This window comes from Schistocerca serialis, chromosome 4, assembly GCF_023864345.2.
Source record: "Schistocerca serialis cubense isolate TAMUIC-IGC-003099 chromosome 4, iqSchSeri2.2, whole genome shotgun sequence".
Lineage (NCBI taxonomy): Eukaryota > Metazoa > Arthropoda > Insecta > Orthoptera > Acrididae > Schistocerca > Schistocerca serialis.
This window is the reverse complement of record NC_064641.1, coordinates 766,917,773-766,932,827: the sequence shown is the minus strand read 5'-3', so window position 1 is coordinate 766,932,827 and position 15,055 is coordinate 766,917,773. Positions and strand designations below refer to the sequence as shown.

The following is a 15,055-nucleotide window of genomic DNA, read 5'->3' as shown; positions in this document are numbered from 1 at the left end:
GACGCCATGATTCCATGGCAGCGGCGAAGGCTTCTTTAAGAGTCTGTTTTGACCACCGGAAAATCGCTGAGGCAATAGCAGCACGGCTGGTGAATGTGCGGCCACGGAGAGTGTCTTTCATTGTTGGAAAAAGCCAAAAGTCACTAGGAGCCAGGTCAGGTGAGTAGGGAGCATGAGGAATCACTTCAAAGTTGTTATCACGAAGAAACTGTTGCGTAACGTTAGCTCGATGTGCGGGTGCGTTGTCTTGGTGAAACAGCACACGTGCAGCCCTTCCCGGACGGTTTTGTTGCAGTGCAGGAAGGAATTTGTTCTTCAAAACATTTTCGTAGGATGCACTTGTTACCGTAGTGCCCTCTGGAACGCAACGGGTAAGGATTACGCCCTCGCTGTCCCAGAACATGGACACCATCATTTTTTTAGCACTGGCGGTTACCCGAAATTGTTTTGGTGGCGGTGAATCTGTGTGCTTCCATTGAGCTGACTGGCGCTTTGTTTCTGGATTGAAAAATGGCATCCACGTCTCATCCATTGTCACAACCGACGAAAAGAAAGTCCCATTCGTGCTGTCGTTGCGCGTCAACATTGCTTGACAACATGCCACACGGGCAGCCGTGTGGTCGTCCGTCAGCATTCGTGGCACCCACCTGGATGACTCTTTTCGCATTTTCAGGTCGTCATGCAGGATTGTGTGCACAGAACCCACAGAAATGCCAACTCTGGAGGCGATCTGTTCAACAGTCATTCGGCGATCCCCCAAAACGTCGCCATTTTAAGTATTTAAAACAGTTCTCATTCTCGCCGCTGGCGGTAAAATTCCATCTGTTGTACGGTGCTGCCATCTCTGGGACGTATTGACAATGAACGCGCCCTCATTTTAAAACAATGCGCATGTTTCTATCTCTTTCCAGTCCGGAGAAAAAAAATCGGAGGCCTTACAACTTGAATGCATCTCGTATATGACAGCCATCGCAGGGTCATACAAATATGGAAGATTGTATACGACAACAATTTCAGTAACGTGTAAGGCCCATTCTTCACCTTCATCTACAAGCGGCAGTCATAAAATATTAATTATCACCTCGAATAAAAAGTTAGTCTATTAATTTTATGTTTGTTCGAAGTTACATGTCTGCTATATTGGTACACATTGAAATAACCACACAGCAATACTGTAGCATGGCGCTAGAGGATCCAAAACAAAACTGTGCAACCTATTAATAAACTAGTAATACACACCCTATTAAGAACAATGTCCCGCCTTATGTAATGTCCAGTTGACCATCATAAATCACAGTGGCTTAAGTGCAATTACTGTCTTTGGATAAAAGTCTCACTTCTGATCGCCGCATTATTTCAGTGAGCTGTGGTATACTTCAGGAGCTCTTTGCATGTATGGTTCAAGTTTGATAGAACTATGTTACTTCGCAGTGACACACCATGTGAAAGTTACTTTCGTGCTTAAGTTTTGCACACCAAGGTACATTCTACGACCAATCTCAGCCAATTCATCCATCGCTGGGAAAAGTGTATCACATTGAAGAATATGCTATAGAGAAACTAACACCATAAACATTTCACGGTCACACTTTGGGTTTTTCTGGGTGATAACCTAAATTTCACGACCGTCCCTCATACACTCCACAAGTTACCTAAGGTGTGTGGTGGTGATTATTTTGGATATATAAACCATTTCAGTGTACCTCCACAGCTGAACAGTCAGTGCGCGTGACTGCAATGCAGACGAACTCTGTTGAAATCCCTGTAGTGTCAAATATTTTTCCTTTTTGGGAGGACTTGTAAGTGGCCCTCTTATCCTCGTAATTGAGCAACTACTTCAAGAAGAAGTAGTTCGAAAGTCTGCATAGCCTACAACTCAGGGAGAGGGTGGTGTCGATCACACACTCCTCCACACTGCATCCAAAGGACGCCATATGGCAGACGATCACATGGATGCCAGTCACTGATGCATGGTACTATGGGTCTGTGAACTACTTTTTTTGAGCCATTTCTTCTCTTTCCTGTTCTATTTGTGATTGGTGCGTGTCACTTTCGTTAGTCCTCCATATTAGGTCTATTTTCCTTAATTTAACTGTCATATTTGTTATTGAGGTGCAGCTCTACATCAGGAAGTAATATCTTTCTCATCTTTTCATAGATCGCACAGCCTCAGAATTTCAATATCTAACCCCTGTTTAGCTTATAAGTCTCTCGTGAAACGTCTGACATCAGAATTATTGATTGAACATCTCTGGAACACATTGTTCTTCAAAGGATGTCATATTCCGCTTGTTGCTGTAGAAGTTTTTATTTTGCTGCTGTAATTTCATCATAACGCCATTGTCAAGCATGCACTTATTAGCTGCATTGCCACAGTAGAAATATCGGTTGTATGCAATAGTAACCTTGTTGAGTTATGGTCCGCTGAAAGAGATCTGAAACGGAGCGAGTATGAGTCTAATGTTGCGGGTGGCATACTTTACAATTCAAGGCGCTGCTGCTGCTTCAATGCTATACTGCCTTCCTGCCTTCACGCAGTCGATCCGTCAGTATGACGAGTCTGAGAACGGTAGAACTGCGGTCGCTTCCCACTCGACGACGGTGTAAGATGAAAATTAAGTGATGCAACGTATGTAATTGCAAATGGTGTTCATTAGAGGAAGAATAAGGTCTGGAATAAGTTCAACGTTGTACTCCAGGCTTCAGTCCAAAAACACACAAATTTCGTCCAATGCAATCAAGGTAGTTAACATCGTTGTCTAATCCACCCCCACCACGGGAAAACATATGTGCTCCGTCAAATGTAAACTGGGCACAAAACAAGGTCGCTGTTATATCCCTGAAACCAAATGGTTCAAATGGGCCTGAGCATTATGGGACTTAACATCTGAGGTCATCAGTCCCCTAGAACTTAGAACTACTTAAACCTAACTAACCTAAGGACATCACACACATCCATGCCCGAGGCAGGATTCTAACCTGCGACCGTAGCAGTCGCGCGGTTCCGGACTGAGCGCCTAGAACCGCGAGACCACCGCGGGCGGCGTTCGGACAAGTCTCATCTCAAATCGCATCGAGCGGATGGACGTGTACTGGTATGGGGACTACTTCGTAAATCCACGGACCCTGCATGTCGGCAGGGGACTGTTCAAGCTGGTGGAGGCTCTGTAACGATGTGCGGCGTGGTGCAGTTGAAGTGATATGGGATCCCCGATACTTCTAGATACGACTCTCACAGGTGACACGTACATAAAAATTCATGTCCGTAGTGCATTCCGACGGAGTCGGGCAATTCTAGTAGGACAATGCGACACCCCACACGTCCACAATTGCTATAGAGTGGCTCCAGGAACACTCTTCTGAGTTTAAACATTTCCGCTGGCCACCAAACTCTCCAGACAAGAACACTAGTGAGCATTTCGGGAATGCCTTGCAACATGGTATTCAGAAGAGATCTCCATCTCCTGATACTCTTACGGATTTATGGACAGTGCTGCAGGATTCATGGTGTCAATTGCCCCGAGCACTACTTCAGACATTAGTCGAGTCGATGCCACATAGTGCTTCGGCACTTCTGCGTGCTCGCGAGGGCTCTACACGATATTAGGCAGGTGTACCAGTTTCTTTGGCTCTTCAGTGTAAATTACAATAATAGTATTAACAGGGCTGTAAGCACACAGTACGTTCCTGGTTTGAGGAACACTCAAGCACCCTATCTCATCTCGACTGTCCACCAAAATCCCGATCTTACTTTCACTTAAAACGTCTGGAACAGCGACACGTAGCAATCACTATCACTGCTATTAGGCATCTAATCATCAATGAGTGGCTAAGGCAGGATATGGCGTAACTGAAGAAACTTGTGGATTCTCTTCCTCATCGAATTCAAGCTATAGCCGATGTTAGTCCGTATTTGCATGATGCCTCCTGGGGGAGGACTAATCTTTTTTCAATGCATTTGTCCATAGTTAGCCCTGCATGTCGCTATCTGATGTACTCTGTTAGTATCTGCTCTCCTGATTGATCCCCAACTTGCAAATAACTGTCACTGTCTGTGCCTTTCGCTGCCCCACCCTCCGCCAAGGCACACTCTTACTCTTATACTATTAGCCTACTGCGCAATAAACGTTGTCTGATTGTCCTAGCATACACATATGGCATTGCCCCTAACCGAGCGAGGTGGCGCAGTGGATTTCACTAAATCGCCCCAGGCAAATGCCGGGATGGTTCCTTTGAAAGGGACGGCCGACTTCCTTCTCCACCCTTTCCAAATCCAATGGGACCGATGACCTCGCTGTTTGGCCCCCTCCCCCGAATCAACCAACCAACCAACATTGCCCTTAATATGTGCTGCTGTTATTGCATATCCAATGCTCGAATAATGCACCGGTCCATGTCTAAATCTATTTGCTTCTCTTACTCAGACTGAAGACGACGAGCACGTGAATCTTCCTTGGAGCACCGGTACCAACACTAATAAGAGCCGCTAACACCTAAAGTCCAACGTGATGGGCTATATTTCGAAAGCACCGTACAACAGCTTGCGAGCCAACAATAATACGTCGCTGAAATTCAATTAATTGCACGAATAGTGTTTTTCGAAGCATTTCTGGCATCACTATAACGTTTAATAACATAGTACGATACCCAAGTCGACAGACAGCTTTTTCGGCAAGTCAAGTACACTTCTCGTGAGCTCATCGTTCTGATGCTCAGTGCTTCGTTCGCATTCCATCTAAAGCGTATCTTTAAATCATAAACTTGACTATACTCTATCAGTGCTCGATGCAAATATCGTGTTTCGGCATTATGTCGTGGCTCAAAGCCCTATGGGACTTAACGTCTGAGGTCATCAGCCCCCTAGACGTAGAACTACTTAAACCTAACTAACTTAAGGACATCACAGCCATCCATGCCCGAGGCAGGATTCGAACCTCCGACCGTAGTAGCAGCGTGGTTCCGGACTGAAGCGCCTAGAACCGCTCGGTCACAGCGGCCGGCCATTATGTCTTCATAAGTGTTCCATGTTTTATTTGAATATTACGTTGGATGTCTTTGGCAGTCGTAAAATTACGAGAAGTAGAGCGCTGATTTCTTGTTAATCGCCTCTGTGACGAATTTGAATGACTTTATGCACAGGAACCACAATGTACACATTGCATAGGTCATGGGGAAGATAAACATTGAAGTAGAAATTGAATGAGAATACCTACATTACTTTGATAAATCACGTACAAAGGAGTCAGGGTACACAGTGGCACTGGTCTCGCATTCAGAAGGATGGAGATTCAACTCACTTTCTGAGCATTCATATTTAGATAATTTTCTAATTTTGGGAATACACTGTCACGTACAATTGTCTAAATCGTATTCCTTTCGCCATTTGACTGTTCTCTTATTTTCTACTAAATTGTATTAAAATTTCGGGTATATACTCATTTTCAAGTGATTCATCATTTTCCTATGGCAACTACTTAAAATAGGCTAATAATGGATCCCTTCAGAATGGCTACGGGGCCGGATTCGTTACAGAGCCCAAGAGTAAATAAAAGAACAGTCAAATGTCAATAGCGCAGTCAACTCGGATTTAAGTCTTCCTTGTTTTCTTTGGAAATGAGACGACTAATTTTCTACCCCAACCTTCGCAAATCCGGTTCGTCCTCCGTTGCTGATAACCTCATCGTAAAGTAGAGTTTAAAACTTAAGATCTGCTGTTTTTGAGAGGCAACTCGCTGGTAATTTCATGCCATATTCTAGATGAAAATACAGGGTGTATGGAAATTCGCGTTTCAAACTTTTAGGACTTGTAGAGGGGAGTAAGTGCATAGTATTTTGAACAGGAACCCATGCTTGGTACGTACCGATCCCGTGCTACAGCCGTTTGAAAACATGTTTGCTATGTAGGTATGCGGGCAACGGCCTTGCCGCAGTGGATACACCAGTTCCCATCAGATCACTGAAGTTAAGCGCTGTCTGGCGTGGCTGGCACTTGGATGGGTGACCATCCCGGCCGCCATGCGCTGTTGCCATTTTTCGGGGTGCATTCAGCGTCGTGATGCCAATTGTGGAGCTACTCGACAGAATAGTAGCGGCTCCAGTCACAGAAAACCATCATTACTACCGGGAGAGCGGTGTGCTGACCACAAGCCCCTCCTATCCACATCCTCATCTGAGGATGACACGGCGGTCGAATGGTCCCGATGGGCCATCTGTGGCCTGAAGACGGAGTGCATGTAGGTATGCAACGTGGTAGTCATGTGGAGGGAGGGGGGGGGTGGTTACGTCGGATCAGCTGATGTCAGTTGACCCCTCTGTCCTACCTCTCTGACCAGTTTCGAGCCTTATTCATATGTCTGCGATTGTAAGAACAACATGGCTGATTGCACGTTTGTAGAATACACCGTCATGATCCTTCTGAATGGCATGGCTCATGGTAGCGAAAGTGCTCCTCGTCGCCTTTATTAACATCGTTCTCCACGACTCCATCGCATACCCTTTTCGCCATACTTACGCAACGACGTCGAGAAAGGCTACCACCTTCATCATCAGCAGGCGTGACTGTGGGGCTCCAGTCACCGCACACCAGGACTGGTAGAGGCCATACTGCACCAAGTTGATGAGAACTCATCAACAAATACATGAGCAATCCCTTCGGCTACTAATCAGTAGAATTGTAAAAAAGTGATGCACTGATCACGCCTGATCAATTACTGGTAAAAGTGGCTGTGTTATCAACAAGTTCTCAAATGGTTGTTGCACGGAAATTGGAGATGGCTTCCACTTCAGAATATTATGCAATCACTCCCCTCTACAAATTCTATAAGTTGGTAACAGGAATTTCCCAACATCTTGTATAATTTCAGTTTCAACAGCTTCAGTTCTTGAAAAGAATGCCTAGCTCTCGTCTAACGTGATAGTCAAGAACTTTTAGGTCCTTTTTTTGTCGATTTTGAAACATAATTTATAAGGTGTGATCTTCTGCTGAAGATCGGAAGAAGTTGAATTTTAGTAACAGCTACAAAAATTTGCGAAATAAGTTGATTGTCCAAATACCTGATTTGACTGGTAGATGATGTGCTCCAGATCTTTCTTGCGCCGGATGACTGTCATCCTGAAATTCTGGTCCCACGACGCTGAAGTGATGTGGCAACACAGCCCGTCCATCAGGCTCTGCACGGCTGCAGTCAATGGCTGAGGCACACTACCTGGCACAACACAAACAGTGCATCACATGACATACCAGTTCAGAATGTTTCAAATGGCTCTGAGCACTATGGGTCTTAACATATGAGGTCATCAGTCCCTAGAACTACTTAAATCTAACTAACCTAACGGCAGCACATACATCCATGCCCGATGCAGGATTCGACGCTGCGACCGTAGCGGTCGCGCGGTTCCAGACTGAAGCGCCTAGAACTGCGCGGCTACAAAGGTCGGCCATACCACTTCAGAGTAGCCTCCGTCTAATGGTCTCGTTATGTTTACTCGTGTTACAATCACGGTTGTCACAAATATATACTAGGTGGAATACGATGCTTCCGTTTTCTTCTGTGAACATTATTCGGATCATCGTTGCCGAAGGATAATACTTACAATACGATAATTATCTAACAAAGTGGAAATAGTGAAGATGTAACGTTTCCACCTGTTGAACATTCGGTAATCTGCTTTCACAGAGTTAATAGTCACAAAGGGACTTTGTTTCTCAAAATGCAACGACGCTACCATATTTGCCGTGCGGAATGCTACGACACGTGCAGAACGGGAACCAATGATGTTCTGAGAAGTACCGACAGGGGCATGGAGTCATGCCGACTCCAGTACCGTGGCCAAATGCGCTATGTTTGTCAGTTGAGGACCCACGGCACGAACAGCCCGATTGAAATTGTCCCACAGATTCTCGGCTGGATTTTAATCCTGCGAGTTTGGTGGCCAGGAAGGTATGGTAAACTCATACTGGTGGTCTTCGAACGACGCAAGTACACTTCGAGCTGTGTGAAACGTTGCATTGCCCTGCTTGTAGATGCTATAGTACCGAAGAAAACCAAACTGCATGTAGGGATGGACATGGTCCCCAAGAGTAAATGCATACTTATGTTGACACTGTGTGCCTTCCATAATTAGGAGATCACGCAGGAAATGCCACGAAATTGTTCCGCAGACCAAAACGGCTGACTTTGTGCCACACTCTCTCAACGGCAAAATGTATGATCGACCTGGGAGGTACTTGGTTAGTACTGTAGGATTGTAAACAAAAACGATATCGCGGGTACTGTTCTATAAACGTACATTCTCCATAAATGAGTAGTATTTCTATGTCCTCTTCGTTGGCGTAAATTCTCTGCACACACATCTTCAACGGAAGTCGGATGGCTTAGTAATAATAATTTAGTATGGTTCAGTCGCTGGATACAGGTCTCTCGATCGGACGCTACTTCGGCGACTTGTGTGTGTCCCTAATAGACGCCAGTAATCCAACCGGGAAAAGGGGACCCACATTTTAACGTGGAATACGAACAAGGTTCGCCTCGGCTCCTCAAAAAAAAAAAAAAAAAAAAAAAAATGGCTCTGAGCACTAAGAGACTTAACTTCTCAGGTCATCAGTTCCCTAGAACTTAGAACTACTTAAACCTAACTAACCTAAGGACAGCACACACATCCATGTCCGAGGCAGGACTCGAACCTGCGACCGTAGCGGTCGCGCGGTTCCAGACTGTAGCGCCTAGAACCACTCGGCCACTCCAGCCGGCTTCGGCTCCTCAAATCGTCGGGATGTGAAGGATAGATTAAAAGTAAATGGAAAATTTCCTTTGGCCGACCGGGTTCAGTCCCACGACTTCTCGGTTTCCAGACATGTGCCTTACCACTAACCCACCAAGCCCGACGTTTGACTGAATTGTCGGTGTGTATTTTCCTTGCGTTTCCATTTGTTTACTGTGAAACTTCAGAAAGTGGGCGACTTACGTACCCATGGAAAGTCGAAGTCAGTTTTGTATTATGTTTTTGCTAATGATGATGAAGATGTTTGGTTTGTGGGGCGCTCAACTACGCGGTCATCAGCGCCCGTACAGAGTCCCAACGTTTACACGGTGCCATTTTTTTCACAGCCCAATCTAGACACTGTCAAGAATGATGATGATGAAATGATGAGGACAACACAAACACCCAATCCCAGGGCAGAGAATATCTCCAACCCGGCCGGGAATCGAACCCGGGACCCTGTGATCCAGAGGCGGCAACGCTAGCCACTAGAGTTTCTGCTAATGTCAAGTATACGTGAATGGCACACTGTGATACATTCCACGAGGGTGGTTTGAAAAGTCTGATAAATTTCCATGGAAGTACTCGGGCCTGTAATGATGGATCCAGGTTTCATCAATAGTCACAAATTGGCACAAAAGAATGTTTTTGTTACACCTTCACGGTTGGTAAACCGGATTATTCCAAGGATTGTATAAAGAATTTCAACTATGTACAGCCTGCAGTTCATTGTTGACTGCCGTCTGAAATGGTCGGTGTCTCGACTGCGATTGAAAATGGAGAAAACGGAGTTTCATGCTATTATTAAAAATTTCCGTTTGAATTGTTGGACTGCCGCACAAATCAAAACAGAACTGGATGAAGTTTGCACAGACATCATCATTAGGGAGCATTTCCTTTGAGAATAAAGAATTTAAACGTGCTCTGTCCATTCAGTTGAAGTCACCAAAAGGGAAATCATTGACAAAACCATGATATGGTAACGCAGGACCGCCGTAAGATTGCTGAGACTGTAGGTATCTCAACTGTGATAGTGCATAATATCTTGCACGTAGAACTGGTTAGGAAGAAGCTGCATGCAAGGTGGGTGCCGCGATTGCTCGCAGCAGACGAAAAGCGCATCTGGCACATTTCAACACAATGTCTGCCGATGTTTAATCGCAATCCACAAGACTTTTTCTGCCGATTTGTGACAATTGGTGAAACGTGGTTCCATCATGGACGAAGGAAGGTGAAAATGCAGAAAAAAAGACAAAGACCATTTTCTCAGCTGGTAAGGTGACGGTATCTGTTTTTTGGGATTCTCAAGTAAAAGTCCTCATACATTACTTAAAAAAAGGCAGAACCGTAACTGGACCCTATTATGCTTCATTGACGGATCGTTTGAACCTGCGCTGGCTGTAAAAAAGACGTAGATTGGCACGCTAAAAAGTGCTCCTTTACCAGGATAATGCACCATCCTACACATCAACGTTAACAGTGGCGACAGTGCATGAGCTGGGCTTTGAATTGGTTCCTCATCCACCCTATTCACCAGACGTACCCATAAGTGACCTCTTCGTGTTACCTAACTTGAAATTTTGGCTTGCTGGGAAGAAATTTTTATCAAATAAGGGAGTGATAGTATTAGTCAACGAGTATTTTGCAGAGTTTGACAGTATCTACTTTTCTGACTGGATGAAAATGCTGGAGGACCGCTAGACCAAGCGTATGTACCTGAAAGGAAAATATGTCGAGATGTAAGATGAGTTGTTCACGAAACAAACATTTTTGACCAAATGTTCAAATGTGTGTGAAATCTTATGGGACTTAACCGCTAAGGTCATCAGTCCTTAAGCTTGCACATTACTTAACCTAAATTATCCTAAGGACAATCACACACACCCATGCCCGAGGAAGGACTCGAACCTCCGCCGGGACCAGCCGCGCAGTCCATGACTGCAGCGGCTAAGACCGCTCGGCTAATCCCGCGCGACAAACATTTTTGATATTCACGGTACATTCATGAAATGGTCGTACGGGAAAATCGCCGTTTCATCGTTACCTCGGAGAAGCTGTGTCCCATGCTCATGCGCCGACTATAACGCTGCGTTCAGATTCACTTAAATCTTGATAACCCGCCCTTGTATAGTAGTAGCCGGCCGTAGTGGACGAGCGGTTCTAGGCGCTACAGTCTGGAATCACGCGACCGCTACGGTCGCAGGTTCGAATCCAGCCTCGGGCATGGATGTGTGTGATGTCCTTAGGTTAGTTAGGTTTAAGTAGTTCTAATCTCTAGGGGATTGATGACCTCAGAAGTTAAGTCCCATAGTGCTCAGAGCCATTTGAACCATTTTTTGTACAGCAGTAACCGATCTAACAACTGCGCCAGACATTTGTTGACGTATGTAAGTGACCGCAGCGCTGTATTCTGTTTACATCTCTCTGTAGTTGAATGCGCATGCCTATACTTGTATCTTTGGCGCTTCAGCGTAATATACTGGATCACGCTAAAAATTATAAGTATTACGAGGATTAGTTTTGTACGGGGAAATTAGGAAAATACAAGCTTAATTACGGTATGTACGTGATAGACAGTAATGCTAAGGGAAACAACATTTTACGTACGAAATGAAGGACAAATTACAGCCTGCATTGGAACGCACAGAGTCATGGAAAAATCGATTACAGAGACAATGTACTGTACTTGTAACTTGTACTGAGTATCAGCCTTGTGGACGATAACGTATTGTTGCTGCAATGCTGATATTTATATGCAATATAATTTGGAATTTCCGTCTTTTCATAAGTGGCCACAACATAATGACTTGCAATAAATTAATTAGCGATGGTCGTTGTCGTCAGCTGGTACTTCTACCCGAGTTTTCATTTTTCTGCTGCATTTCCGTTATTGCATGGCAGTTCAGGTATGGAGATGCCTATGATGGCTTAGCAGACCAATGCTGGCATGAAACATGCGGTAACATGCATTACACATTACAGAGGGTGGAAGGCGTGGCTGGGTCTAGCGGAACTTGCATCTCTGCCGTTGTTCCTTCTCCTGCGTCCGACGTTCCTGCTCAAAATGTAAGCAGCTGAAGCAGCTGTGCGCCATTGTTTACGATTATCTGCTGCGGCGTTCCAGTTACTTGGGTCAATGTTTAGACTCTTCAGATTCGTCTTGAACTGATCCTTATAGCTGCTCACTTGTCGAGTAAGTCTGTTGTTTTTCACCCGCTCGACACGCCCAGCCCATCTAATGCAGTTAATTAGCGATAGTGGTATTCAATAACTTACTTATTCACGCCTCCTCACCAGCCACGAACGTATCTTTCAACAGGTTTCTACCCCACATAAAGTATGTCCAAGGGATATTGCCCGTTAATCGTGCAAAGCAAACAGAACATACTAATATGGCTGTCTGGACAGCTGTTACATCTTTCTATTTTTACCACATAGAGCACGTCCGAGGGGTATTGTTCGTTAATCGTACATAGAAAACAGAGCATATTAATGTGGCTGTCTGGACAGGTGCTACATCCATAAATTTTTATTTTTTTTCTGTCTTGAGCGTACTGCATTTTAAGAGAGTTGTACATCAGAGATGTTTCGTTTTTATTTACAGAACATCAGCAGTGTTTGACGTTTATTACTCCTTTTTACATGAGTCGAAGCAAAGGTTGTGGACGATAAATCTTTGTTGCACTTTCACCCTTCGCGATTTTTTGGCATTTGAGCACCAGCTTTTCCTTTTGTTGCGTTTGCGTGCTTTTCACATCATTTCACATTGGTAACACTTAACATATCATTTACAAAAGTGAAGTCCAAATAATGCAAATGCAGCAAAAAAAGAGTGTTCCTAGATGGCGAAGAATAGCGAAGAGTGGTACAACAAAGATTTTTTCCACTGCTAGCGACGAGGAAAAAATTCGCCGACGTTAGAACATGATAAAATGAGTAATAAATCTCAACAACCATTGATGATCCTTTACAATTAAAAGCGAAACGCGAATGATATAAAATTTTCTTAATCTCCTGCATGCTTAAGACAGAAAAACAAATAACAGTTGATAGAGAACATTGCGATATTGTGGGTTAGGCCTCTAACAAAATTACGTTTCCTAGTTTTCTTTTCACTTTAAATCTTGCCGGTCTTTCATGTAAGAAAATTTTTGGCTAAGAACGTAAAGATTTACATAAACCAATGTGGAGTTAACTTTCATGCGTCTGTCTTACTGCCGCATACATAGGTATTACAGAGTGGGCTCATTTGTTGCCCACAGTTTGGCTTTCGTATGTACACCGACGAGCCTAAAATTTTGATTAACTACAAAAAGGAGACTGTGATTTGCCCGATATCCGTGAAATGCAGAAACTGTCCTTGATGTCTCATACACAATATCTTACAATGAGGTGACAAAAGTCATGAGATAGCAATATGAGCACACGCAGATCGCGGTAGCATCGCGTACACAAAAGGTACAAAAGGCCACTGCATCGCGGAGCTGTCGTTTCCACTCAGGTGATTCATGTGAAAAAGTTCCCGACATAATCATGACCGCACGACGGGAGTTAACAGACTTTCAACGCGGGGTGGCAGTTAGAGCTAGACGCTTGGGACGGTCCGTTTCAGAAATCGTTTGGGAATTCAATATTTCACGATCCATAGTGTCAAGAGCGAGCCGAGAATACTGAATTTCAGGCATTACCTTTCACCGCGGACAACGCAGAGGATGACGGTATTCACTTAACGACCGAGACCAGAGGCGTCTGCGTAGAGTTGTTAGTGCAACACTGCGTGAAATAACCCCAGAAATCAATGTGATGCGTACGACGGACATACACTACTGGCCATTACAATTGCTGCACCACGAAGATGACGTGCTACAGACGCGAAATTTAACCTACAGGAAGAAGATGCTGTGATGTGCAAATGATCAGCTTTTCACAGCATTGACACAAGGTTGGCGCCGGTGGCGACACCTACAACGTGCTGACATGAGGAAAGTTTCCAACCGATTTCTCATTCACAAACAGCAGTTCACCGGCGTAGCCTGGTAAAACGTTGTTCAGATGCCTCGTGTAAGGAGGTGAAATGCCTGCCATCATATTTCCAACGTTGATAAAGGTCGGATTGTAGCCTATCGCGATTGCGGTTTATCGTATCGTGACATTGCTGCTCGCATTGGTCGAGATCCAATGACTGTTAGCAGAATATGGAATCGGTGGGTTCAGGAGGGTAATACGGAACGCCGTGCTGGATCCCAACGGCCTCGTATCACTAGCAATCGAGATGACAGGCATCTTACCCGCATGGCTATAACGGATCGTGCAGCCACGTGTCGTTCCCTGTATCAACAGATGGGGACGTTTGCAAGACAACAACCATCCGAACGAACAGTTCGACGACGTTTGCAGCAGCATGAAGTATCAGCTTGGAGACCATGGCTGCGGTTACCCTTCACGCTGTATCACAGACAGGAGAGCCTGCGATGGTGTACTCAACGACGGACCTGGGTGCACGAATGGCAGAACGTCATTTTTTCGGATGAATCCAGGTTCTGTTTACAACATCATGATGGTTGCATCCGTGTTTGGCAACATCGCGGTGAACACACATTGGAAGTGTGTATTCATCATCGCCATAATGGCGTATCACCCGGTGTGATGGTATCGGGTGCCATTGGTTACACGTCTCGGTCACCTCTTCTTCGCATTGATGGCACTTTGAACAGTGGAAGTTAAATTTCAGATGTGTTACGACCCGTGTCTGTACCCTTGATTCGATCCCTTCGAAACCCTACATTTCAGCAGGATAATGCACGACCGCAAGCTGCAGGTCCTGTACGGGCCTTTCTGGATACAGAAAATATTCAACTGCTGCCCTGGCCAGCACATTATCCAAATCTCTCACCAACTGAAAACGTCTGGTCAATGGTGGCCGAGCAACTGCCTCGTCCCAATACGCCAGTCACTACTCTTGATTAACTGTGGTATCGTGTTGAAGCTGCATGGGCAGCTGTACCTGTACACACCATCCAAGCTCTGTTTGACTCAATGCCCAGGCGTATCAAGGCCGTTATTACGGCCAGAGGTGGTTGTTCTGGGTACTGATTTCTCAGGATCTATGCACCCAAATTGCGTGAAAATGGAATCACATGTCACTTCTAGTATAATATATTTGTCCGATGAATACCCGTTTATCATCTGCATTTCTTCTTGGTGTACCAATTTTAATGGCCAGTAGTGTATCAGTTAGGATAGTGCGTCGAAATTAGGCTGTAATGGGCTATGACAGTACGACATCGCCTGCAGC

General features: G+C 44.9%; 1 protein-coding gene and 1 pseudogene across 1 annotated transcript in view; one reads left to right on the top strand and one right to left on the bottom strand.

Moving 5' to 3' along the window:
- Positions 1-15,055, bottom strand: part of LOC126474931 (uncharacterized) — a 165,833-nt gene that overhangs the window by 64,741 nt on the left and 86,037 nt on the right. The window contains exon 8 of the mRNA XM_050102447.1: positions 7,054-7,205. Within this exon, the coding sequence (XP_049958404.1) occupies positions 7,054-7,205 (152 nt within the window). The remainder of the gene's footprint in view (positions 1-7,053; positions 7,206-15,055) is intronic.
- LOC126476068 (5S ribosomal RNA) lies at positions 5,912-6,029 on the top strand (annotated as a pseudogene).